The following is a 26,219-nucleotide window of genomic DNA, read 5'->3' as shown; positions in this document are numbered from 1 at the left end:
TGGTTGGGTTTTTTTTTGTTTTCGGGTTTTTTTTCCCTTTTTTACACCATCTGGCTTTTATCTGCTGCCATTTAGCTTATCCTTCCCTTTTGGGAAAAAGGAATGAGATTTTGTTCTGGTTTTATTAGCTGTACTGCATTTGTTCACCTGCCTTCTTGGTCCATGACTGTAGTTAAGTGCTACATGAACAAAGCATTTTGGATTGTTTTGAGTTGTATCTTGGGAACAGTAGTTCTAAACAGGCTTAACTACATCCTTGTTACAAATATAGTCTGCTACAGTAACCCGTAAGAACACACTCACTGCTGAACACTCAGAAAAGAAATGACAGATTTTAACCTTGCCTGAGAAATCAGTACAAAACTCTTTACAACCATCACTTATAACTACAACCCTAAACACTGAAATCTGACCCCTATATAATGACAGACCTCACAACTTAGGTTTTCAGGACCAAAACTCTTCAGATATAAATGGTATTATGGTTACAAACACTGTTTGTATTCAGAAATAAAAATAATTAGGACTTCGTCTGTTTGAAGACTTGATAGTCATTCCACAAATATGCAAGAGCATTAAGTCTTTACTGGTCATCCATTCTCAACAACATGCATAATTAATATATTTTAATATTTTTACCTGGGAGTGGTGGAGTTTGTTTTTCAGTTCTTTCAACTGTCACCTCTTCCACAGTTTTAGAAATATCATCGGCATTCTTTACAGGTGTAGAGACAGCTCCTGGTTTAGTTATTCTCTCATCTTCTCTGCTTCGATGACTATATTAGAAAAAAAGATTCCACTCTGCATACAGAACTGCTTCTATGATCTCAGTCTACTAAGACTAAAGAATAAATACTTTCACTCATCAAGCTGAGGGTAAGGTATAACCATTGCTATTTCAGACGGTTTTGTTCGTAGACTATCACGTTATTAACAATTTTTACCACTTTAAATCCAAGTGTTCCGTCCCTAATTTCACGTTAACAAAGGACTTCCCCAGATATGGCTGTTGAGAAAGCAGCAGCACATGGTGACAGAGACGGCTCTCTGCTTCAAGCCACAAGTCACACACATGTGCTGTATGTTGATATATAAGGAAGTGAGAAGCAAAGGGAAGAAAGGAAGAAAATCCATTAAAAGGGTCTTTTTCTCACCCCTTCCTATAGAAAACATGGATTTTGAGACTTAATTCTTAGGCTTTGCTGTGACCATGCTAATTTATCTGCTCCTTTGTGTGTCAGCTGCTCTGAAACACAAGTGCCGCTGGTGTGGCACCTTTTACCTTTGCAAAGCCTTGCCAAGGCCCATACAAACATGTCCCTCATTTCTCATCTCAAAGATGAGGCCTTCAATCCACAGCTATTACAAGATGGGAGTGCTTCTCATCCACGCATTTTAGTCAAAAGACAATATGCTGCTTCTTATGTGTTTCTTGCACACACTTGGTGTATAAACTGAAGGAATTTAAGACAAGTTCAAGAAAGTTCTTGTTTTTAAATTACGAAAGCAAGGAAAATTCTAAAGAACATAATTTCTATTCCTTGAGTTCAAAAGATCATCTTTTATTGTTGTATTGAGCTACAGCTACCAGCTGTACCACAGCAGAACTGAACATGTGCTGCATGTTGAAATGTTAGCCACTACAGTGCTATCTGATGAACAGTAAATAATTTAATAGGGTTGGAACAGATGAATATTAATAACGAGCAAGAAAAATTTTCTTCCTGGGAGTTGGCAAATAAGCAAGGATATAAAGAATATTTGAAATAAACAGACACAAATACCAGCCTTTATATAATACCAGACTGAATTGCCAAGAATGGGGGGAAAAGGTATTTTCTCAAGGATAACAATGGCTTGGTCAGTAGGTGCAAGCTCATCTGCTGCCATAAAGGAGAGGTCTGTACTGGAGGGAAAGAGAGAGAAATTCTGCACTACCAACAGCTAGATGGTGCTACTGGGCAATAATGAGCATCGCTGCCCATAAAGCACAAACGGATCAAAATACCATCATACAGAGTTAAGACTGTTAAGATCCTAATCAGAAATGATACTTCAAGAGTTGGAAATACAACTTCAGAAAACAGATTCCAGCAAGTCTGTTCATCCAAGATGTGCAGTAAAAAACAAAAGAAATTACAAAAATCGAAACAAGCAGAATGTGCTTTCCCGAAGCAAAATGAAGTTTAAAATTCAAGAAACAAAGCTTAGCTATTCAGTCAAGACATACTACACCTTCTCCATGCATTCCTCTGCCAGTTTTAAAACCATGTGCCCGAAGGCAGCTAAACAAAATAGAATACAAAAAAGTACTCCAATCACCACAACAAACTGAAGACAGAAGCATTCTTGCATTATAAACAGTCTTGTTGTAAGTCATTGATAAAAACAAGCACAGTAGTTTAAGTTTAAAAATCCCTATTTATGCCTTTTTTATCCAGATAAAGTCCCTTTTGGAGGCTTGCACAATTGATTAAAAGGATGCTAAAACTATGTGTAACAAAATGAAAAGTAAGCATTTATCCTTCTACTTCATTCCTAAATACCACTGATAGAAGTTTTCTTATTCCTCTTTTGGATTTCCAGTTTAGGTGCATAAGATACACAGTACCAGACTAAAACATGACTGCACTGTTCATTCCCTTGAAAATAGTTCCTGGCTTGTTAAAAACAGACACATGTATTTAGCTATTTAAATGCATGCCAAGTGTCCTAGAAACAGAAAAGTTCTGTAATACTGTAAGCTGCAACTAATTCTACTCCCCAAAGATTTCTGGGTAATGAGCACTCGTTATGGAGATACTACAGTAAATTTCCCCATGAGCCCTCTCTACCTGCTTCCAAGCATCTCCTAACTTTTCAAAGCACCATTATTCCGAAGTAATAATACCTGTTTTGCTTTAAAAATAAGGCAGAAAGTACTGCAGTTACTACACAAAGACAAAATTCATTTTCCATTTCCTCTACACAGTCCAAACCCAGTGTAATTTAACGCTGCTTTGATTCCTGCATACATCAAGACCATGTAAATGTGGAAGCCCTCAAGAACAGTAACTAAAATACGGACACTGAGGGTCACAGCAAAAAATAGTCAGGTGAGTATCTGAAGCAACAGGCTCCTGGGCTGCTGCCATGTGTGTAGGCAAACACACCCTGCCAACTCAAATGCCTGCAAAAGGTCAGCTCTACTCTACCTAAGACATGAAAGTTTAAATGGGAAAAAGCTGACAGAACAAAAAGGAAATGTCAGAGAAGCAGGGGAGTAGATTTTTTCCTTGACTTTGCTTAAACTGGCCAGTAAGCTCGGAATATTTCACATTACAAGATGATACAGGAAACAACTTGATGCCACCACTGGTTCCAGGTGAGGGAAACTTGTTAAAAACTGACAGCTGCACTTTCCAAGAGACGAAAGTGTAGTTCCCTATGTGCACTGTGACACTGTTGCTTAACATCTGTGCTGTGTCAGGGCCCCCTCTACCTCACTTCCTCTCCCTGACATTTTTTTAAAGTGTGTTTAATGGAAACATTTTTAAACTACAAAATGCAATCAGCTACATGTTAGTGCCATCCACTGTGGCTATTACTGCAGAACAAGAGATGGCCTGCAACACAACGTTTGTCTCTACAGAAAGTTAGAGAAAATATGAACTCATAAGCTCTTCCCAAATGTGTTTTCAGCACATCTCAAACTGTTTAGCAAGAAAAGACTAAGAGTAAAGTAGCGTCTTTCTAAAGACATTCAAAATAGGCCTGATTTTTATCTTATATCCTAGTTTTTCAGCTTGTTTTGAAAATGGACAGAATATCCAATCTCTCGTGCCAATATAAATTGACAAGGGTATTACAGAAGTCAGCTTCATCCTTCCAGAAACAATGATGACCTCTACAGTGGTTTCTTCAAGCTACCACAGCTTTCTTGCTGGGGCTGAAGTGTTAAACATATCAGATGATGCTTTTGCTATTCCAATATCTAGGTGAGGAAGTCAGCATAGGAGACAGAGTTCCCAAGCAGGAGTTCTTTCAATTAGTAAAGGGCAGCCCAGAGATAAGAGTCTGGCAGGTTTGGCAGCACCTGGCTATAAACCCCAGTCTTTAGGATGGGTCAAAAAGCTTACCTAGCTCAACAACTTCTTAGTGCCAGCAGTAAGACCAGATAGCTTAGAAAGGATGTGATACTTGTCCTGAGCAACTCTCCAGCTTAGGTACAGAGACTTCTTTTACTGATTCAAACTTTTTAAGTACAACTCTTTATAGGTTATACAAAGCAGAATTAGTCCTTTCTGTTAATAAGTTAAGAAAAAAGTTTTAGGATTTGAGTTTTAAAAAGACTGTTCAAGAGAGATCTGTGAATTTTCTTTAGACTAAAAAAAACTAAAGTGCTATTTAATGCTTTGACAGAATGATCAAACAGCAATTGTTATAGAAACTCTATATCCAGGAGCATTGCAAGCAGCCTGATGTACATACCAGTGTGGAATACTGAAAGGTGGACAACATTAAAGACCCTGTCAGACCCCAAAGCAACACTGAAGCAGATCTGTTAGCAGATTTCTGTACTCTATTCCTCACCCAGAAATGTCAGTCTGTACTGAAGCTTGTATGACAGGACTAAGAGGATTCCCCTGGAATTTCCCTCCTCATTAACATACAAACACTTGGCAGAGCAGTGTCTAAATAAAGACTCATTATCTTCAATACATTTTTAACATCCTCCTTAAGCTTAGTTGGAAGACTTTTTGCACATTTCTTCCTCAGCTCGTTCTCAAGCCTTTTTCTTCCTCCAGATTTTCCACCAAATTAAAAAAAGAATAAGTAGTTAACAACTAATTTGATCTTATAGTAGATTTAAACTTGCACAAACAACCACTACAAAGAGAAGTTGCTCTCAACACATTTTTCTTTACATGGCTCAGGGCCCAGATTTTCTGATCTTGAAAGGGACATGTCGCGCAGGAAATCAAGTCATGCCAAAGTAGCTCTTGCTCATAAAGAAGATATAACGGATGCATTCAGAGTTGAGATAACTTCAAAGTTCCCTTCAGGGAGGATTTAATTCTTCCAACAGTTTGGTCTACAGGGAGGAAGTGACCATCTACCTAAGTCACTGCAGTAGGACAGGAAAGCACTAACACTAAGCTAAGTCAGTCATAGTTACAGTTCTGATAGTTTTTTCTTCCTCCCTCCACAAACCCTATCAGCCTGGACTAGAAATGCACATCAAGACATACAGCTTTTAAATATGACAGAGATCTCTCAACCTTCACAATCAAAGCCCTGCCTCTGGGAACTTGCTTTCAGGTTTTTCCCATTAATGGGGTTCCTACTGGAAAACAAGCTTTCATGCCTTGTGGTCCATCCCTCTGAACAATGTACACAAGAGAAGCAAAAATGTCTGTAACCCATAACCCCAAGCAGGTGCACATGCAGGTACAATCTCTCTTGCAGTTTTATTATCTTTAAAAGACTCTAAAAGCCTTGAAGGTGTAAGTGATATTTTCCCCTTGGGCAAACCAAATTTTATTAATAAGCAATCAGGCATATCTTTTATGAAACAGCCAGCTGCAATTTGTTTTCTCAGAGTTTTTGAGCAGCATCTAAAAATCTTCAGATGGAGGCTCTGAATTTGGAATTTGCACAAATCAAGTCTAACTTCTGCTCTATCATATATGAGCAGTCAGAAGATAAACTTTTTGCTTACAAATATTTAGTAGAATCTGAAATCCAACACTGAAACCTATATCAATTAGAATGTCTATTTCCAAACTGCAGAAATCCAAAATGGGGCAGATTTTTTATTCAGGACTAAAGTTTCATACGGCAGGAGAAAAAATTCCAAACCACACAGTACATTACTTATATCTGAATTCAAATAAAATTAGACTTATGTACTGAAGAATTATAATCAATGTTCCATTACCAAGTTCAAATATTAAAAATTAGAGTGTAAAAGCTAAACCTGCTGTGCAATACACCTTGTTTTGTAGGAACTAAACGTATTTAGAAACATAAGATAATCCCTATGCCTAAACAAAGCAAGATTTCAACAAGTTTACCCAGGCTGGACATGCAACAGCAACTGTGCTACAGGTCATCTCAAATCTCCTCACAGCTAACTGCTTTCTAAAACCAAAATACAACTACATATTATTCAATAACATATTGCTATCAAACTTACATTGTCATTCATACAGCCATGCTCTATGACTATGTTTAAAAAAGGTGTAACACTAAAGAAAGGTTCAGTTCCTCCTCAAGTCTTAAATATCTGGATCATTATCATCTGCATCTCTTGAGACAAAGAATGTCATATTACTGCTTCCATAGTTCTGTTTCACATTTGTTACACCATATAAATCCAAGCACTCCTACAACTTATATGTCACATTAAATAGTTGATTTAAAAATAATACAATGCTGCCATCACCTGCCGTTGCTGGGCTGCTGTGGAGAATGTCTGGAATGGTCTGAAGGCTCTGACCTCTGGTCAGGAGATCGTGAACGACTGCGGCGGGGCCTGTCATGTGATCGGTTGGAATGATCTGATGCCAGCGACTGAATTTCTGAAATGTCTGTTAAATAAAAGTTGTTTTTTCATGAAATGATTGTAATTTAAATGGTGGTGTGACCTGCTCAAATGGGAATAAGCTTTTGCAGAGAATTTTTATGAAGATGTTAAATCTATGCTTATTATTACAGAAAAACCAAACTTAATATTCCTGAAAGAACAGCCACAAGAATAGGGACTGTATCTTTTTCTCCACGGTTTTTGGAGGTGTGGATTTCATTCACATTCAAACAAAAATTTACCCATATTACAATCTTATTCCTAACTCTTTCTCCTCCCCACCCTCTCATCCCACTTAGGTATTTCACATCTTGACAACACAAGGAATTCTCTCTCTTTAGAAATCAAGTTTTTATACTCACCATCTCTTTCTGAAGCATTAGCAGAATGAATACTGTCAGAAAGGTCGGGGACATTCAACAGTGTGGCTCGTTCATCTCGCTGAACAACCATCTTCAATTTGCCTTTTGACCTTTCTATTAATGTTTTGGCATCTGCTAAGGACATATTTTCCGTCACTGTGCCATTTATCTGAATAGAGCGGGGAAAAAAGAACAGATATAAACTTACTAAAAAAACCCCAGTGAATCTCCAGCAAAAATAGCGGTGTTCTGTCTGATAATATTTAGAAATAGTTAAATATTTACCAAATTACCATAATATAGTGGAAGACCATTGGGCTCATCCAAAATATTGCATAATATAGAAAATTATTTTCAACTTTCAAAGTCAAAGCTTCTACCACTAATACAAAACTTGTAAAAGATTAGTTATGTTTTTTGAACCAGCACTGCTATGCTCAACAGAGTAAGGAATGGTCCATTTTCCTTCACCAACACATCCACAGCACTATCTTAAAATAAAAATTGTTAGTATAAATTAAAAATCAAAGAATGGGCTGAGTTGGAAGGGACCTCAAAGACCATCCAGTTCCAACCACCTTACCATGGGCAGAGACACCTCCCACTAGACCAGGCTGCTTAAAGCCCCATCCGCTTGCCTTGGACACTGCTAGGGATGGGGCACAAAAAATTAATCCACAACATTTTACTTGCAACTAAGCAAAGCTTCATACGTTTTCAAATAGTCTTTATTATGTATTTACAGTGGGCATTATTTGTCTGACTAAAGCTTAGGGAATAATACCAAAAAGGATTAGTAATTTTCCTTTCCTTAGAGAGGTTCATTTATATTAAATTTGACCTTTGAAATTATTCTATGAAAAGTGACACTATTGTCTATTAACTATAATCAAGTTGTTGACAGAGCCAATTCTAAGCAGAGTTCTATCAATGAGTTTTGCCTTTGAACAACCCCTACCACCATATACTGTACCTTCAGTACAACATCTCCTTCCTGGATATTGCCATCTCTTGCTGCCAGGCTATCCTGTGATATTTCTTTCACAAATATATGACTTGCCAACCGCAGACCATACTCTTTACAATAAAAGAAAAAACTGATGGAAGTTAAAGTAGAAAAAAAAAAAAAAGAGAGGTATCTGGAGATTTACAACACTGCTTTATACAGTATTTACACAGGGAACATGAAGAGAGAGAACTTGGCACACAATGGGCCGTAGTAGAATTATGTTAGAGCTTTACCATTTTATCAGTCTCTTTTCCTAACTCTGCCTATAATCAGGGCTGTTGTTCAACAGATTTAGATGCTACCTACAATTTCTCCTCTTCTAAATAAGACAGCCACTAAAGACCCAGCTAAAGTGTAGGTATGTAGCTGCTGACTACCAGATGTCAGCTGCACAACTGGGATTTGTTTACACTATATAATAGTTTACCCTTAACTAAGCACACAGATTTTTGAATACAAAACATACCACTAGAAACACAATAGCACTTTTTAAGTTTTAAGCCAGCTACTGGTAAAATGGGCCAACTGGTAACAGCATGATTCACATAGCCCATAACACAACACTGAGTGAAGCAGCTGGCCTTAAAACCAGCAAAAGTTTTTGCAAGAGATGTACAGACAAGTTACCTTCATTTTTCCTGGATTTCACCAGTGTGACTTTGGTGGGTTTTGCGGGCTGGCTGGAGGTGACAGACCTCCTGTCTGACCTTGGAGATAAGCTCCTCTCCCTGCTTGCGCTGCGATCTCTGACCCAGCTCTTCTCGTGCCTCCTGCTGGCACCGGGACCACCACGGCTGCTCCTTGGATCCCGGATTTCTTCATCATAGCTGTCATCCTCATTTTCAGACACTGGTTCAGGGTCTGGTCGAGTCACTGGAATCTGAATTTTCTTCATCCTTCGGATAGTCTACAACCCGACAGTAGATATCAGCCTCTGGCTGTGTAATGCTAATGGTGTTGCTAAATGTCAGAAGCCAAGCTAATCCCAGAATTCAAAACATGCAGAGGTATTTGCAAATGCTCTGAATTGCTGCACCCTCATTATAAAATTATATCCAATTAATACAGGAGACTTATCAATACAGATTACTAGAAACTTGTTTTTACAGTTCTTTTAGTGCTTTTTAATACTTATGCAAAAGTGGCAAAAGGATAACAGCCTTTGTAGCACAAAACAATATTCTATCTTCAGTGCTGTGTATCTGAATGCCCTCTCTTTGTTTAAAACCACAAAATCAGTTACTGGCACTGCTAAAAACCTTTTTTGCTAACATGTAATCTAGTGTATACTCAGTATGTTATTGACAGTAATTCTGTTCAACTTTGAAGCCTCCCAGTCTTCAAAAGAAATGTTTATGCAAGACATGGAGGAAGGGTAGCAGTCCTTTTGGAAGTTCAAAGCTGGTTTGCACTAACATAGACAGCTGGTTCCAGAATATGAGCCTGCCCTGTTCAGAGATTTATTTTCTACGTATTACAGAACCAAACCAAATCGTACCATAAAGTTTTCATTACTTTTTTTCTTTACATAAATCTACACACCAAATACTTAAGATACTGAAAGTGTTGCACGGCTTGCCACACGTTGCTTTCTGTAAGCTTTAAAGAACTGCTACCAAACCTACAAATGCAAAACATTACACTTTTTTGCAACAGCATTAAAGCATACAAATGTACTAAAAAATCTGCCTGCACAAAAGCTTTTCTACAAGCCCTAGGAGTTTGTTTTCATTAATTAAGGAACTTCCTAACATTGTGCATTTTTTGTTCTATTTTTTTGTAGCATAACCCCCAAACTTCTACAGAAAGCTGGATTACCACCCTTTGGTGATGACCTGTTCTGTTTTGCAGAAGTTCAAAAACCAACCACTTAGAATAAGCCTACAAAATTATAGGAATTAAGGTAATTATACTTAATTTTGGCAAACTGTTTTCTGAGCACAAAAAGAACTGTGTTAGTGCCTGAACAGCTTGTCCTTTAGCTTACACCAGCCTTTGAAAAACTCAGTAACAGTGCATCCAACAAAGTAAACAAATATTAAACAAAGCTTATTTGCCACAGTTTGGCAGTCTGAGAAGAACTTTACCATAAAGAAAAGGCACCTGAATTATCCAGCGCCAAATTATGCAATCATCATTCACATTTTAAAAAAACATTTTGAGTGACCCACTTGATAAACATGCCGCGGTCATCACTCAAACCTGAAGCATCACATAGGTGTTATTCAGGTACCTTGCATCATGCCCATATTTTATAGCAGACATTTCACTATTTCACTTTTGTATTTTAGTCATTTTCTATAACTATGGAATTTTAAGTCTTCAAGACATTCACTTACAATTTTGGCATTCTTCCCACTTTTCCTCAGCTGCTGAACAGCAAACGCATGCTCGACATTATCCATTGAAACTCCATTAACCATTGCAACACGGTCATTTTCTCTACATGAAAAACATCACAGTGTACAGTATAAATACTTTATACCAAGAAGAAAATATTGGTAAATAGGCGCCCCTGAGCCAACTGCCTGTATTACTAACCTACTAAACCAACAGTTACAGACAGACAACTTGAGAGCAAAACAATTAGGTTAACCTACTACTGACAAAGATGAATGCCCCCAAATCAGAACCCAGGTACAGTTTGGCACTTACTGTAGCAGTCCTTCTGCTGGGCCTCCTTTCAGCACATCAGAAATAACTATTGATGTCTCACCACTCTGAAAGTGAGGATTATCTCTTCCTCCAGATATTGCAATACCAAATCCAAATCCAGGGGCCTATAATGTAACAAGAGAAATCTTTTTACTTTCCAATATCTAACGGTCACAATTTGTATTCCCATGCTAAACACAAAAAGGTCCTATGAGATGAATACAAGTTTTTGAAAGAAAGCAGGGCCAATGAAAGAATCAATGCTATGCAATCCAGTAACAGCAGACAGATTAAAAACAAGCACTTTTAGAAGGCAAAGAGTTTTGGAGTAACTACCCAGTCTCTCCCAAGAGATTAGAGTTCTCATTTGCATTTTTATAGCCTAGACCTCAGGTGGTCATCAGCAAGACCTCAATCTTCAGTAAGCACAACAAACCATTCCACTGAGCTGCAACACTGACTCAAACCCCTGTATCACTTCCTGCAACACTTTCTTTGAGTTTTCACATTATGGTATTTACCCAGCTTGACCTCACTTAGCTCAGGAACTGACAGGATTGAAGCACACAGTAGAATGACTGCAGGCTCAGTTCTTACAAATAATACCAAGATCCCTTGTACCATTAAATACATCAAAACCTTGTCAGCACTTGCAAATCATCTGCATCTTAACAAAACTAATTTGTTTCAATCTTCTCCCTCTAGGGTGACCTGCCACTACAGCAAGGTCAGTGCCTCTGAAAAGTTATTCCTGTTAGATATTTCAAGATACAACAATGATGCTTACATTTCTGCCTGGAAGCAGAGAGGGTGGGAAATAAGCTAAGTATAACTGATCTGCAAACCATCTAGCTCTTTCATCATGGCACAGAAAACATTTTGAGGATATTACCATTTAAATGCTTTAAATTTTACTCAAATCCTGCAATTTTCAACTATGCAAAATGCAGTCACTGGACAGAAAAAATCAGGTTTGGGTCAATCCCACCCCTCCATTTCGCAGAGCACACACTTTGTGCTGGCAGACTTCACCTCCTCTTTTTCAGACTTTTCAACAAACATGACCCAGCTTTAGCAAGGAGTTTCGTAACCTTCCAGTGACAGCAGAGACAACATGGCAGTCTGCATCTGGCTGCAAGACATGTGACTGTCAGTTTTTTGGACACTAATTACTGCCCAAAACCAACATGTTTCCTATTTCCTCCCAAAACACAGGTCATAAAGAGATGCTTCAGATTTGCCTGTCAGCAGTGAATAGGAACATACAGTACTAAAATACAGATTTGGAGATTCACGGCTCAGAAATGGAGTCAAGCAGTTAGTCCATACTGTTGCCAAGAAGGAAGCTGGTCTAAGTGTGGGGGACTGGGGAAGGCTACACCTTACTGTTTCTTTTATATCCAATTTAATTCATTAGAGGATGAATGGACTTCTTTTCAAAATACATCCTAGCTAGATTAACCAGAAATCATGGCTGGGATGCAAGAATTAACTGAAGCTTGGTGCCATGAAGGAGGATCTCAATGTCCACTCATGGCCAGAGCCGAGCGTTTTTTTCTGTTTTATTTTTTAAGGTCAAAGAGAATATATAATAGCCTACACAAATATGTTACAAAAAAACCTTTCAAAACAGTAATATTTCCCCTCTCATGACACTCCTCCTTTTAGTTTTCCATTGCTCTAAAAAGGAGAACTTAGTTTGTACTGTATTTGGGAGGGGAAGGAAAGGGAGAAGAAGAGATAATAACAGACATTTATGCCAAACTTCATTTAAATATTCTCCATCTTTCCTTCACCATAAACAAAAATATTTTTTAAATTCTCCACTCATGATAAGAAATACAATCATCAGGCTAACTCACTGTAAGCCTTATCTTGCTGCTTGCCATACCACTTTTTTGCCATACTACTTTTTAAAAGTAGATTTGCAAATCAAATCACCAGTATGAAGATAATTACATTTCATACTTCGATGTTCCCTTCCAGAAGCCTTGAAGCAATGTAGTCTCATATAAAGCACTTAAAAGAGCATACAGGTCAGACAAAGAGTTTCTAATAAGATAAATCAAGGTCTTCAGAAACACTCCCAATTAACAAATCAAATCCTAAATCCTTCTGAAAATTTAAGAGGTCACATAAGAAACCTTCCAGTAAAAATCAGCCTACCTACTTTTCATTTTATCCTGCTGCCTACCATCATCTTGAGAGACAACTGATTATCAGAACTGCTCTCTGAAAACTGAGCATAGTTCCTAAACATGTCTGGAAATAGCAAGATGTTGATCACTACAGATTATACAGGATACTAACATGTATCTTAAGTAAAACTGCATTAAGAAAAATCTCTTGTATCACAACTTCACCTGTCAGATGTTGTAGAAAAAACACCAAAAAAAGAGCTGTACTATCCTACTTCCCCATAGTAATGCAGTGTGGGGCAGGCAAAAAGGTAAGTACATACCTGGTTTCTGTGCTTTGGGGGAAGGACACCAACATCTACCACAGACACACAGAACTGAGTTCCAAGCAGGAGAAAAACCACATTTGTATACAAAGTGCATGGTTCCTTCTTCAAGTCCTTTGCAGTTTTAAGTATATAAACCCAGAGGATCTCTCAATAAAAGATAAACTGTAGCTACCTGATAAGCTTTAACTGAACTTGAGACTGGCTCAATTCCTTAAGAGTTAAGTAGCAGTCCAGTCTAGGAAGTTGAAAGGGTGGTAAAGAAAGGGAACAAAAAACGCTGAGAAATTCCAGCCTCTCCTTCCCAAAAAACTTTCTAACAAGTCTTTTGACAGTAGTGCTGGAATTCACCAGTAAACCCTCTTCCCAATGTTAAGGATAAATTCTAAGCATGTGTTTGTTTAACATTAGCATAAGGGTATTGGGTTTTTTATCTGTCAGATGGAAATAACTTTGTTTTTAATTGACTAAATTAATGCTACCAAAATTATTAACAGTACATATCAGCTTTCGACACCTAAGAGCTACTTAATCAGCTAACAAAACATTTATACCAGAACAGCTGGCAGAATTTTGGCACATAAAAGATCATAACTAAAATTATAATCAAATCATACTTTCACCTCAATGTTATAAAAGAACTTCTGACTACGCTGCAAGTGCAACCAAACACGAGATCTCTGGTTCCTACCAATTATTTTAAAAATTTGTTCAAGGTAACACCACATTGCAGCATTTCATTATGTCTTTGTGCACTGACTAAACTCACTTCTGGTGTCACTGAAATTACTGCTGCAATTGACCAGGAAAAATTCCCCTTCAAGAGAAAATGAGGTATCACCAAGCCTACGAGCCAACCTTGTATTACTATAGCATTTTTTGTTTGGTTTTGACTAAAAACCAGTTCTAATTTAATCACTAATATGAGTAAAAAAATTGAAGTTTATAGAAATTTCAGGGATGACTGGACAGTTTCAAGATGAAAACATAAAGGGCAATTAATTATACATAGAAATAACACTTCTTGCTCAAAAACTTGTTGACCTAAAAATTGTTGGAAGCTTAAAGAGTAGCCTAGATAAACATCACTACACATTTTCATTTTCACTCATACTTTTCTTTCACGTGGCTGCAGTCAGAGACAGGATACTTTGTCAGCCTTCTGGTCAAACTGAGTGTAACTGTTACCTTCACAAAACCGCACCTACCCAAACAGTTACTTTGAATCAACAACATTAAAGCCTTTAGAATCAACAGCTAACAGATCTGACAGAGAATTAACATTTTATCTGACCAGCTGACCTACACATATGCATTTTTTTGTCCAAGGTCCATTCATCCCACCAAAGCTACAATTTTAAAATGCCTTCATTCAACAATGAAGTGAAGGCAAATGGTAGAACTTGCTCCCTTGAGAAAACACTTTCACATCTCTCTGGTTTTGGAATGAATACTGCTATTTGGACCACGATTCCACAGTCACTTTAATACTCAGTTGCTGCCAGAAATGGCATCCCACCCGGCTCTGACTTTCGCTAAGCAATTAATTCCTTATTGACTCTCTTGTACAGCTTCATGATAGCTGCATCAGAACTCAGTTTAATTTAGGAGTAACTCAAACAAGAGGAATCAGTCTAAATGCAAAAGCAGTCTTGCTATTCACTGATTCCCAGCACACATTCCTTTGTGCAGGGTACACATTCTGACCACCCAGAATCACTACTTCCAGCCACTGGTTTAAGAAAGCAGCAAGCAAATAAGACAGTTTTGAATACATTTATTTATATGCAACTACATTATTTTGTGTCCCTGCAAATAAAGTTTTAAAACTTTCAAGCACAACCATGAATGAACACAGATTTCTACCTCCCCTCAGTTAAATACACATGTAATCTAAAGCTTTGTTTCTGGCACGGTTATTTGTAGGCAGGCTTATCTCTGAAACCCAACAAACAAATAGAGCTATCACATGGAGCTTTTACAACACTTCTAAATTTAAACAAAGGAATATGACAGTTTCCTTTCCTTTTACTTCCTGACATCTGGCCTTTTCCTATTGTTTTCAAAAACTACCAGTATCCTGCGTTAGGCACACAGAGCCAATTGTATGAACTTACCCTGTGAAGAGTCACGGTGTGTTGTTCCCATATAGCTGTTTCTTCCATTGTTGTGCTCTAAGGAAAAAAAAAACCAAACAACCCAAAGATTAAACTTCACTTTCAATAGCTGTATAATACCACAAACAGAAACTTACATTCAAAAGTAATATTAATATTCATATAGAATAGCTACAGAAGAAGTTGGCCTGGCTCATTCATTACACATTTCCTGCCTTTATATGTCACATCTGAACTTCCTGTGCTCCTGTGGAAAAGGGTGTGGGGAAGAACAGACAAAATAGATTACAGAGCTTGAAGTTATAAAGAAGTTTCAAGGGAAGGACTACAAGCAGCATTTGTGATATAAACTCTTGGTTGCTCATTAAGCTTGCAGTAGTCCAAACAGTTCTATTTATATTCTAACATTCATACTTACACTCTCCTTTTGCTTGTTTTAACTGTATGCAGATTACCGCTAATTCATGAACACCCAGCTACAGATTACAGTACCTGTGCTACTGTATTATGCACACAGGTCATATTTAATGGACTGCAGTTTAGTGTAGGCTAATTATTTTGGTGAACAGTAGCACTGCAGAAATTACAAGGTCCTCTCTAAGGTAACTAGATTAAACAGTAACATTATGACAATATTGACATACCTGCATTTCTGCTTAAAAGAGAACTACTTAGTGTGCCACGACAAGCAAACATTTGGAAAGGGGAACATAGCATGAGGGATGAAAACCTAGCAGAGCCCAAGGCCTGAAAACAGGCAGGAAGGCAGCAGGAAATGTATAGCGAACGTCCTGCTGCTACATTTTCTACCTTTTCAGGGGGAGTGTCCTGTGTTTTGCTCCACACCCTCCCCTCTCATAAGCATTCAATCCACTAATTAAAGAACAGAATCAGAACACAAACATCTCTGCAACATGGTGGTACTGGTTTTTTGAAAATCTACTTTGCTCTCAATTTGTTCCAGTTACAGTAACTCAGTCACTACAACAAGAAGTACTCAGAATTTTTAATCCAGTCCTGTATTACAGGGAATAGCAGTAGGAGTGTTTATTCTCACAAACAATAAACTTTTTCCAATTTCAGAATATCAGAATTTGCAATTGGGTTCAAAAAGCGAGCTCTTCTCATAACGCCAAAAAGCTCTGCATTTTTGCCTCTGCATTTTGTGCTTGAATTTCAAATGTTAGCATGTGCCACACTACTTGCTCATTTCTCTTTCAGAGAACACTTATCTTTGAAGTGCTGTTGTGACTTAATTGGGATCTATTTCATTCAAACAGCTGTAATTCTCCTCAATTCAGTACCAAATGTTGCTCCTTTGCATTACCAATTGATTCAACTCTACCCCAGAATCAGACTATTTCTCTCCAGCTTTTTAAACTCAGACTATATACTAAAACAGTAACAATTTACACACACAAAGCCATCTTTGAAACAAAACAGAATGTTTGCTTGTTAAACGGTCAAGGAATACTGATTTTCTTCCTTATTTCTGATGTTCTCATTCTGTCTTAGTTTTGGCAAGGGCTTCTCAGGCTAAACATCTCATCAACAAGTGAAGAATTATCTCTGCAAGTAAACTTCTAAAGCAAAAAGCTTTAAGCTCCTGTTCAGAAGGGGCAACAGGAATTCAATAAAGGACTGCAAAAGTTGCAATTCAGATGCTAATTGAAATAGGCTGCCTCATTTCTACCTGCAATTATCAGGAGAGAAGTTAACCCGCCTGATCATTTACTGCACTTCTGGCAGCGCTCCACAGGTACAGCCCTGTGTCAGCAGCAGAGCCCCCCTCAGCCAGCACAGTTTGAGCTCCTTGGCTGACAAGCTGCCTGACTGCCACAGCTCTGGGTCCTTGTGCCTCACTGCTGGAGCTTGGTACACAGGGCACAGTGCAAACAACAGGAACTGGCTCTGGATATGGCATGAACTGATAAAACCCGGTTTAACCAGCTCAGCACTGCTCCCACTGGATCTGGGAGAACTGGCAAACCCAGAGTTGGAGCAGGGCAAGACAACAAAAACAGCTAAGCCATGACTAAGAAAAACAGAAATTACCTATGTAACATGCTTCTGAGAACTGTGAGAAGACACTACTTCAAAAAAACTCAAGACAAACGTTAAAAAAAAAAAAAAAAAATCAACTTCACAAACTCACCAGCCTTTCAAAACCTGGACAGGGCACTCACTGCTCAGTCAGATTGAGGCTGCCATTTTTAAAGCCTTTCTCCTTTGTGCAGAAGCTCAGACTTTCCACTTTATTCCCCATTTTTTTGCTCACACTATTGCTATCACCTCTCCTAGATTTTACTAATACATCCATTTCAAATGCACAAGACTTGGAAACATCAAATATCCATTAGTTACACAGCAAAGCAAGTAATAAGTTATTTTCATTCTTTCTGCATGCCCAAACAGTCCAATCAAGAACAGTGAAAAACAGTTCAAAGGCAGTCTGAGGTGAGTGTTGGCTTTGACACAAACTGCTTACTTGAGTTAGTTTCTGATCTGTAAAAAACTGCATTCACTCACAAAAGAAAAAGGGAAGTTTGAAGAAGACCTGTGAAGGTACTCATCCCACTTAACACTGACAACTGAGGCAGAAGAATGAGCCTGTGCTACCATCAGCTGAGGTCCCTGTTGTGATGCTGCTCTTATTAGGCCATACTCAAAGTCTTCTATTTTTCATGCTATCCACCACTAATTTAGGGGAAATCAAGGTGACTCAGCAGGAACTGAGAAATATATACAGCCTAACAACCCAGAAACTAGGAATATAGGAGAATACTAAGATGCCCCAATCTAGAGTTACAATAATTTAACAGAGACCCTTTAATACCTTTGAAATGCAAGTGGACAACTTTGCAAACGCCTATATTTATATTACCAATGACTCTACATCACAGAATCACAATTTTTGAGGCTGGAAGGGACTCTGGAGATCATCCAGTCCAACTCCCCTGCCAAGGCAGGGTCGCCTGGAGCAGGTGACACAGGAATGTGTCCAGGTGGGTTTGGAATGTCTCCAGAGAGGGAGACTCCACACCCTCCCTGGGCAACTGTTCTAGTACTCTGCCACCCTTCAGGGAAAGACACTCTTCCTCATGCTGAGGTGAAACTTCTTGTGCTTTAGGTTATGGCCATTGCTCCTCATCCTGTCACTGGGCACCACTGAAGAGTCTGGCACCATCCTCTTGGCACCCATCTTGGAGATATTTCTATGCATTAATGAGATCCCCTCTTACTCTTCTCCAGTCTAAACAGGTCCAGCTTTTCCTCAAAAGAGATGCTCCAGACCCTTCATTATCTTTGTGGCCTCCGTTGGGCCCTCTCCAGCAGCTCCTTGTTTTTCTTGTACTGAGGAGCCCAGAACTGAGCACATATATTAAGAATAAAAAGAACAGACAGAATGATGATATCATGACTTTAGTGATTTATTTCATGCTTTTGTTTTATTAAAATGATAAATTTCCTTAAGCTCATCTTAAACACCTTTACATAGACAATTGGTATTCCTGGCTCTGTATATGGCAAGTGGATGTGTTTGTTTTTTTTTTTTTTTTTAATATTTATTTTATTACTATTTAAAGGATAGAGTCATACATGATGTTGCAATTCATCAATATGGAAGTTATGAAACTTATCATTTGCTCAGAATCTTGGAAATATCCAATCTTGTTCAACTCTTCCATCTTTGGAATTGCCCTTAGAAATAAACATATCAAAGTAAACATCTTTTCAGAAAGCTCTCCTTGTGGTCTTATAAGGGTCCTTCAAACAAAAGCCAACATCTTTTGTCCCCCTTCTCAACATATTTCAATGCAGTCATGTTGGAAATGCCATTGCTCAGTTTACCGCAGGTGAAAAAGCTGTTGCCAGCAGCAGCACTGAAGCCACCCACAGGCTTGAGAAGACAATTCCAGTTCACATTTGGAAAGCCTCAAACAACAGCAACAGAAATTAGTATTCTACCTTAAAATAATGCAAGTTTCCCAAGGGGAGGTTTCTTGCAGATTAACACCTTTTAGATTTCTACACCTCAGCTCAGACTAAGGCCAGAGCTCCTACATATTCTTGAAATCCAAGCCTGAATAGTTTCCCAATGTTTCTTTCAAAGTCTAGGGGGATTTACTATAGGAATTATTGTTCCCTTTTTAACTCAACTGCTTTTCATAAAAAGTGAATTGTGTTCTAAATGACAAGATAGATTTTAAGGAATTGTTTCCTCAATTGTGATCAAATTTTGAGGTCAAATGAGTTTTCAACCATGTTACTTCTTAGTAAAATTTAACAGTAATTTTCAATAAATAAATGTAAGTGTTAAATATCTACAGTTGCCATCCATTTCCATACATTCCTCATTAAGGACAAAGTGAGGACAAAGAGATTATTACATTTTCAGAGAAAATAATACCTAGGTATCTACCTAAAACAGATTTTCCTCTGGAGTACGCAAGAAGAACCTACTGTAGGAAGCACTAAGTTGCATTTAGCATCTTTACCAGTCTGGTTTTGCATAACAGCATTGACAGCTGTCCTACAGACAATAAAATGAAGCAATTGTTTCTGCTACCTCAGGGGGCATATTGCTCCTATTCTGCACAGAACACAGTGGGGAGAGGAGAGGTATCTGACAGCTGTGAGCTCTTTCAACCACAACAAGCAAACCACAGGAAGTGAATGGTCAGATCACAAACTCAGCCATGTAAAAGAACACCAGCTTTGCTTCAAGCTTGCAGTCTTGTGTATACCATACTTACAATAAAATGCTCATGTCAAAAAACATTCCTATTTATCCTGCGAAAATCATAACACCTGTGACAGTGTTCTTATTTATGACACAAAAAAACAGAAGGAAGAACTGGTACTGGGGCTGTGTCAAAAGAGGGAAAAAATACTGTATTCACTCTCTATATACTCTACTATATAATCTTGTATTACATACAGTATTATCTATAATACATTTAGAGTGTGAATCCCTCTTCAGAAGGATACACCAGACATACATATGCCTCACCCATCTTGCTGCATTTCTATTTGGCTTCTAAAATTAATTTTCCACTATTCTTGGGGAAGTCCAGTTCACAGCAGGATGCTATTAAACTTCCAAGTTCTAAAGGTTAAATGCAGTATCAATACATTTTGACTGAACTTGTGGGAACAAGAATTAAAAGTGCTTATCAGAACAATCAGAATTTGAAACTCTTACAAGAATTTCTGCAATTTGTTAGGTATCTAGGGGGTGATATTTATCATTCACTTAAAAAAACCAACATAATCAAAGTCAATATCCAAAACACACAGCTTCCTGAGGAAGTATAGAAAACAGAATCTTCCTTAGCCAGCCCAGAACAAGGAATGAAGAGGTCATTTCCCTACACACAGCATCTTTCAGCACTCAGCTGCAGCACAGTGTTGTTTCCAACACCAACCACGATGACTTCCCTACAGATACTCACCTTTGTCCTTTCCTAGTTGAACTACAGACACCTTAAATTCCAACAGATTCCCTCCAATTGCCTTATCATAAAAGCCTTCAGCTGACTGGGGGCAGGAGACCCATTTTTTAACAGTTGTTCCCCTGCAATTAGTGCAATGAGGTCAGAATCCCATTATCTGACTGATTTTATCAGCTGAAAGGAGAGCTTTGTCTTCCATAGTCTAACACATACACAATGCACCACAGCCTCTCTACAGGGAACCTTAGAGTTACTTGAGGTATTTCCAATCCTGGCAGCCAGCTTCTGGAGCAAGTGCAGGCAGTCAGGCAGAGGAGAGCACTGAGGCAGGGTCCCCACAGCAAACTGCACACTGCTGCAGCTACATTCCCACCCACAGCCTGCTATCTCTGTCCTACACTCTGCAAACAGCCTGTATCTTGGTTTTTTATTTGATCATCACTCCTTCCAAGGAGAAGGACTGTTTTCCTGAACAGAGGAGAAGACTCAAGAGATCAGACGGAGCAGCTCAGGGACTGCCACAGAGCATCAGGTGCACGTTGTTTGTCTATTTGATTTTCTCTTTTACGCAGCACTGCTAAATTGAGGAGAAAGCACCCACTAAAGGACTCTTCTGAGATGTGTATAAAAAAACTCCACAGAATCACTGAAGCTGAGAAGTCAGTCTTCAGTCTCCCCTTCTGAGTGCACAACCACAGAAGTGATATCAACCATCTCTTAAAACAGAAATAATAACCTTATTCTCTCAAGCAAATGTACTAACCACCTAAAAGTAAAGCAGTGCTCATTGCAATTTTTTCCCATTTGATCTATTGTACAGGTTCCAAGCTCTAGTCAAGAGTTCCACTCCTCCCAAACATTCACCTATATTAAACAGCCCCACCTCATGAAAAGTCTGTACGAGGAAAACCACAATTAAAGCTGCTCTTCAGATGAGAATGCGCAATCCAACTTAGAAAAAATACAGGATTTTCAACACTGCATGTTAATAAAATGAACTTATTTTGATTTAGATCACTCTCTAAGTACAAAGTCTCTACAATAGCACACATGGACAGTTTGAACAGTACAATTAATCTTTACATCATGAAGAACAACCTTGAGAGGAAAAAGTAGGACTAAATACATACATGTATGTTTTAAAAATAACTCGGTTGTTTAACCATTTCACCCAATTCTGCGTGCTCCCAAAACCACATGCCATTCTGCAAGACACTACCTTACTAAACACAATTTCCATTGCTTCCTGACATAAAATTCCAGAGGTTTGTGGCTACCTTTTGAACATATAGATACTGCATGTATCTAAAAACACCCCTAACCACAAGTTTTCTCGACAAATTTTTCTACAAGAGACATTTTTTCTCTGACTTCTGGGCACTGTTCTCTCCAAGCTAAAAAAGTAGCTCAGTATTTAACTCACCACATCCATGTAATACTCAGCTTGTTTAGCATGACTCATTTTTCCAGAATGGCCTCTCAAGTCAAAGCTTCACACATCACAGATGGGATCATAAAACCTTTCTGTTGGTGGTACTGCTGCTCAATGGAAAAAATGTTAGACCCCTCTTCCAAAAAAAGCCCTCATCAAGAACAGTATGCACAAATTTGGAGGGATGCTGCATTTTAGTTAAATAATTAAATACTGGATTACAGATCCAGTTAAATCTGAGTATTTATAGAAGTGTTTATGACACAGGCCTAGTAAATCACATTATCCATGAAAGGCAGAAGGCTGACACTCAGGAATAAGGCAAAACAAACCAGAGTGCAAGACCCACATGCAGATACATCTCAAATGATCTCAGGTCAAGTTACTTCAGATGAAGAACACCACTCAAACACCCTGGTAACAGTATCAGCCAGCAGCTAAGCAAAGCTTACTAGCTCCTGATAGCTAAGGTGTGGGGAAACTGTGCTTCAGCATATGGGATCCTTGCCTCTTTTTGCTTCTTTCCAGTTTGCCTTTCAGCTGGCAATGAAACCACATAGGATCACAAACTCCAAAGTGCTGGCAATAGTGTTTCACAGATCACTACTTCAGGCCAGTACACTAGCAAAAGATAGCAAAATCACACAGAACAGAGGCTAAAAAAGCCAAGTGGCAAGCCATGTTTCTCCTCCCAGCAAGGGATGCTACCACAGAAGCACAGACAACTTGCACTTTGCTTTAAGTAATTTCTCCACCATACTGACCTACATCAGTATTATTAGGACCTAAAGATTCCTAATTTAGAGTATAAATTTTAACATATAACTGAAAGGACTTATCCTCTCATTATTTACCTCAAATTTGATTTTTTTTTGGGGTATCATTTCAAAACCAAGATCTTCAAGGAACTCATGTAATATTTCAATTGTTTAAATCTTAGGATGCAACTTGAAAAGCAATTCTTTTACCACAGGTACCTGCTTAGGCAGCACACACTACCCTCCTACTAGTTTCCATCCTCAAAAATATCCCCTCCCTCATATCTTGTTAAAGTGTTACACATATTTTTGTGGTCATTGCTAACCGTATCCCCACCAGTTCATCTCAACTTCAACAACAGCACCTGCTCCTGGTACAGTTTGTAAGGCAGTCCTGGGAATGTAAAAGCTTAAACTACAGCCTCTCACCAAAGTAAAACAAGTCCTATTGAAGTGCACCAGTGGAGCTCAGAAGTACACACAGCTGTGACCAGTTTCACAGCACTGACACAGCTCAGAACAGCAAATTCTAGTCCCATAGCTGCCTGGTGGGTTTGTTTTAAAACCACAGTGGTGATCAAATGGTGGTGCAGACTGCCCAGGAAGGCCATGGAATATCATCCTTGCAGGGGCTCAGAACTCATCTGGACAAGATCCAGGGCAAACCTGTAGTTGACCCTGCTCTGAGTATGCAGCTGGACTAGATGATCTCCAGAGCTCTGATGAGCTCTAGATGATCTGACCTCACTGTTCTGCAATTATTCTATAAATCAGATTTAGTGAGAACTGCTTTGAGCACAGACTTGGACTAGCTGATCTCTAAGAGTCCCTTCCAACCTTAATTACTCTGTGATTCTACGTAAGTCACATTGCCAGCATATTTCTGAAACCAAATCCAATCATCCAACTGCCGACACAACCTCCATCTCTACTCTTATACACAGCTTGACATTAGTGTTTTATCACTCAAAGAACATCAGCTGGAGTTATTCCAGTTGGTTTTTCCCTTGGGGAAGGAGAAGAGCACAGTATCAGTATCAAAGAAAGCAAAATGATACTGTATTAGCTTTATATAAGAAGCCTAAATAAATCTTCTGTATCTGACTACAGCTTTTTATTTAAAAAATACAAAACCAAGATGCACACAAGTAGCAGATATGTCCCCCAAGGAATTACCAACATGAATATAGACATCAGTGCAGCAATCAAAGCTTTCAAGCACTTCACCTGAAGACAAGACTGCTTCTCACCTTGTCTCTAATCAAGAGAATCATAACCTAGTCACCAAGTGCTGCACCACATAAATTTTAGATCATTATACTCTGAAGATCATGAGAGCTTCAGGATAGGCAACAATATCCCACTAAGACAGAGCTGTGTTGGTTTTCCAAGACACTACTCAGAGCTTCCAAGTATGAACAAATGTTTAAGAGCCTTGCATTACAATTCCAGTTACAGGTGCACAAAAACGGCCTTTGACATCTTCCATCTTGACAATAAAAGAGTAGCCTGCATAGGTTAATTTCTATTTAAAATCGGGGTGGGGGGTGGGGGGTGGAGGGGAGGTGTTGCTTGTTTTGTTTTTGCTTTTTACAGCCCACATAGCCACAGCAAAACTATACATTCTATAGTTAATTTACCACATTCTTCTAAAATTAAGATTTGAACTGCGGGTGTTCTGAACACACACACTACATTTTGCTTCATGGAAGCAGTTGACAACTACTTTTGAAGTAGCAGGATTAGGGGGTTGGGAACGTGTTTCCCTGACATTTTACCCCTTGAATCTCAGTATGAAGAAATATGTCACTGGGCAGTAAGTGACACCCCTGCCCTGCTTGTAGGTACAAAATTTCTTCCTCTGAATCTCAACTCTCAACCAACCACTCTTAGTAAGAAATTAAAGGAAAAGTGTCCTTCCCTACCCTGAACAACCACACACCCAGATGGCATCCTCCCACCCTCAACTTGGGTAACTGTCAATTAAGAAGATTCAATTTTAGCAGTCACATGGCTGCTAGAGCATCTTCAGAACACAGTACAACTCTGAGCTCACATTAACTTCACACAATCAGAGAAAGCAAGACTCAAATCAAGGATACAGAAATACAGGAGTTCAAGGAGAAAGAGATGGTGAATAATGTTAAGTCTTACAGCTCCTTGAAAAAGAGTTAACTTCTTGGGTTAGAAAGGTTTTAGTGACTTTGGATTAAGGAGACAATGGCAACAAATAGTTTGGTTTAAAAAGCACAGTTACAGGGAACACAGCAGGGTTCTGCTTTACTTTCAAATACAGTGCTTTGAATTGAGAGAGGAAGAGAAACAAGTCCAAGAAGTCACTGGGAGAGAAGAGAATGGAAACTAGAGCAGCACTGCCATACGGCCCTGGCAAGAGATAGACATGTGACTTAGATGGGAGGACAACATAACAAACACCACCACAGCATTCAAAAGGCTTACTCAGCCATCAGAAAGGTAAACATTCCTAAACTTTCTTATCAGGCAAGTGTGGAAAGCGGAAAACACCTCTTTTTCTCAGCAAAAAGGACTATCCCCATCCTAATAACATCTAGCTTCCATATTACTTCACCATGAAATGGATTTTCCTATTTTTCAAAAACACCTACTCTGAAAAAGTATCTGTTTAAACAGGTACAGTCTACTATACTTTGACAGTTGTGAGTAAAGTGTCAATCTCTCCTTGCTTATATGCACATCAGTCTATTCCAGGATTTTCCTGCTGAAAAAACTCTTTCTAAAGCTAATGCATTAATGATTAGTAGGTGTTACAGAAAAAAAATAGCATGCTGCAATTGTCCTTCCATTCAATCTCAAAACTGAGTAACATAGCTCTGACAGAACTCAAAAATGGGTAATAAGTTGAAGGTGTAGAAAGAAAAAAACGCTAAGATGTATTAGTAAGTAAAACCAGTATTTAAATTCTGAACAACATAGTGCAGGAGAAGAGATGGAGGAAAAAAGTCCTTTGCTTTTTCATACTAAGTTGTTCCATTGTATTCAACAGCCCACAGACCTGCAGATGAACTCCCACATCCCAAGGAGCATCTTTCTACAGCTCGGTCAACATCATTTTCATCAGTCCTTTACACCCTTTTTGTTTAGTGTCTATGTAATATAAATTAAACTTATCCACTGATACTATGAAAAATCGAAGTGATTGTGAAGGTTCAATTTCCGAAGAGTGGTGCAAAGGGGTGAATGGGGCCTAAGAAAAAGGAAGTCAGTTGTGTGAACCAATTGCCTAAACATAACCAAGGCAAGGCAAAGCAGCCAGAGGACTTGGAGCCAAGTCTGCTGTCAGGAGTACATCGAGTATCTCATTAGAACAGCACCTTGAGGCCACTACTTGACAATACAAAGGGTTAAGGAGCAGCAAA

The 26,219-nt window shown here is 38.6% G+C and overlaps 1 protein-coding gene across 5 annotated transcripts in view; it reads right to left on the bottom strand.

The window, feature by feature from the left end:
* Window positions 1–26,219, bottom strand: part of TJP1 (tight junction protein 1) — a 67,898-nt gene that overhangs the window by 25,046 nt on the left and 16,633 nt on the right. For all 5 annotated transcript variants that reach the window (XM_082291059.1, XM_082291060.1, XM_082291058.1 and 2 more), the window contains exons 2-9: window positions 15,176–15,232; window positions 10,595–10,719; window positions 10,279–10,381; window positions 8,567–8,846; window positions 7,904–8,007; window positions 6,931–7,099; window positions 6,428–6,572; window positions 640–776 (exon numbers count right to left, since the gene is read on the bottom strand). In XM_082291059.1, coding sequence (XP_082147185.1) covers window positions 640–776; window positions 6,428–6,572; window positions 6,931–7,099; window positions 7,904–8,007; window positions 8,567–8,846; window positions 10,279–10,381; window positions 10,595–10,719; window positions 15,176–15,232 — 1,120 coding nt within the window. The remainder of the gene's footprint in view (window positions 1–639; window positions 777–6,427; window positions 6,573–6,930; window positions 7,100–7,903; window positions 8,008–8,566; window positions 8,847–10,278; window positions 10,382–10,594; window positions 10,720–15,175; window positions 15,233–26,219) is intronic.

This window comes from Coloeus monedula, assembly GCF_965178545.1.
Source record: "Coloeus monedula genome assembly, chromosome: 14".
Taxonomy (NCBI): Eukaryota; Metazoa; Chordata; class Aves; order Passeriformes; family Corvidae; genus Coloeus; species Coloeus monedula.
Note: the sequence above shows the minus strand (reverse complement) of the source record. Positions and strands in the feature narration are given on the sequence as shown.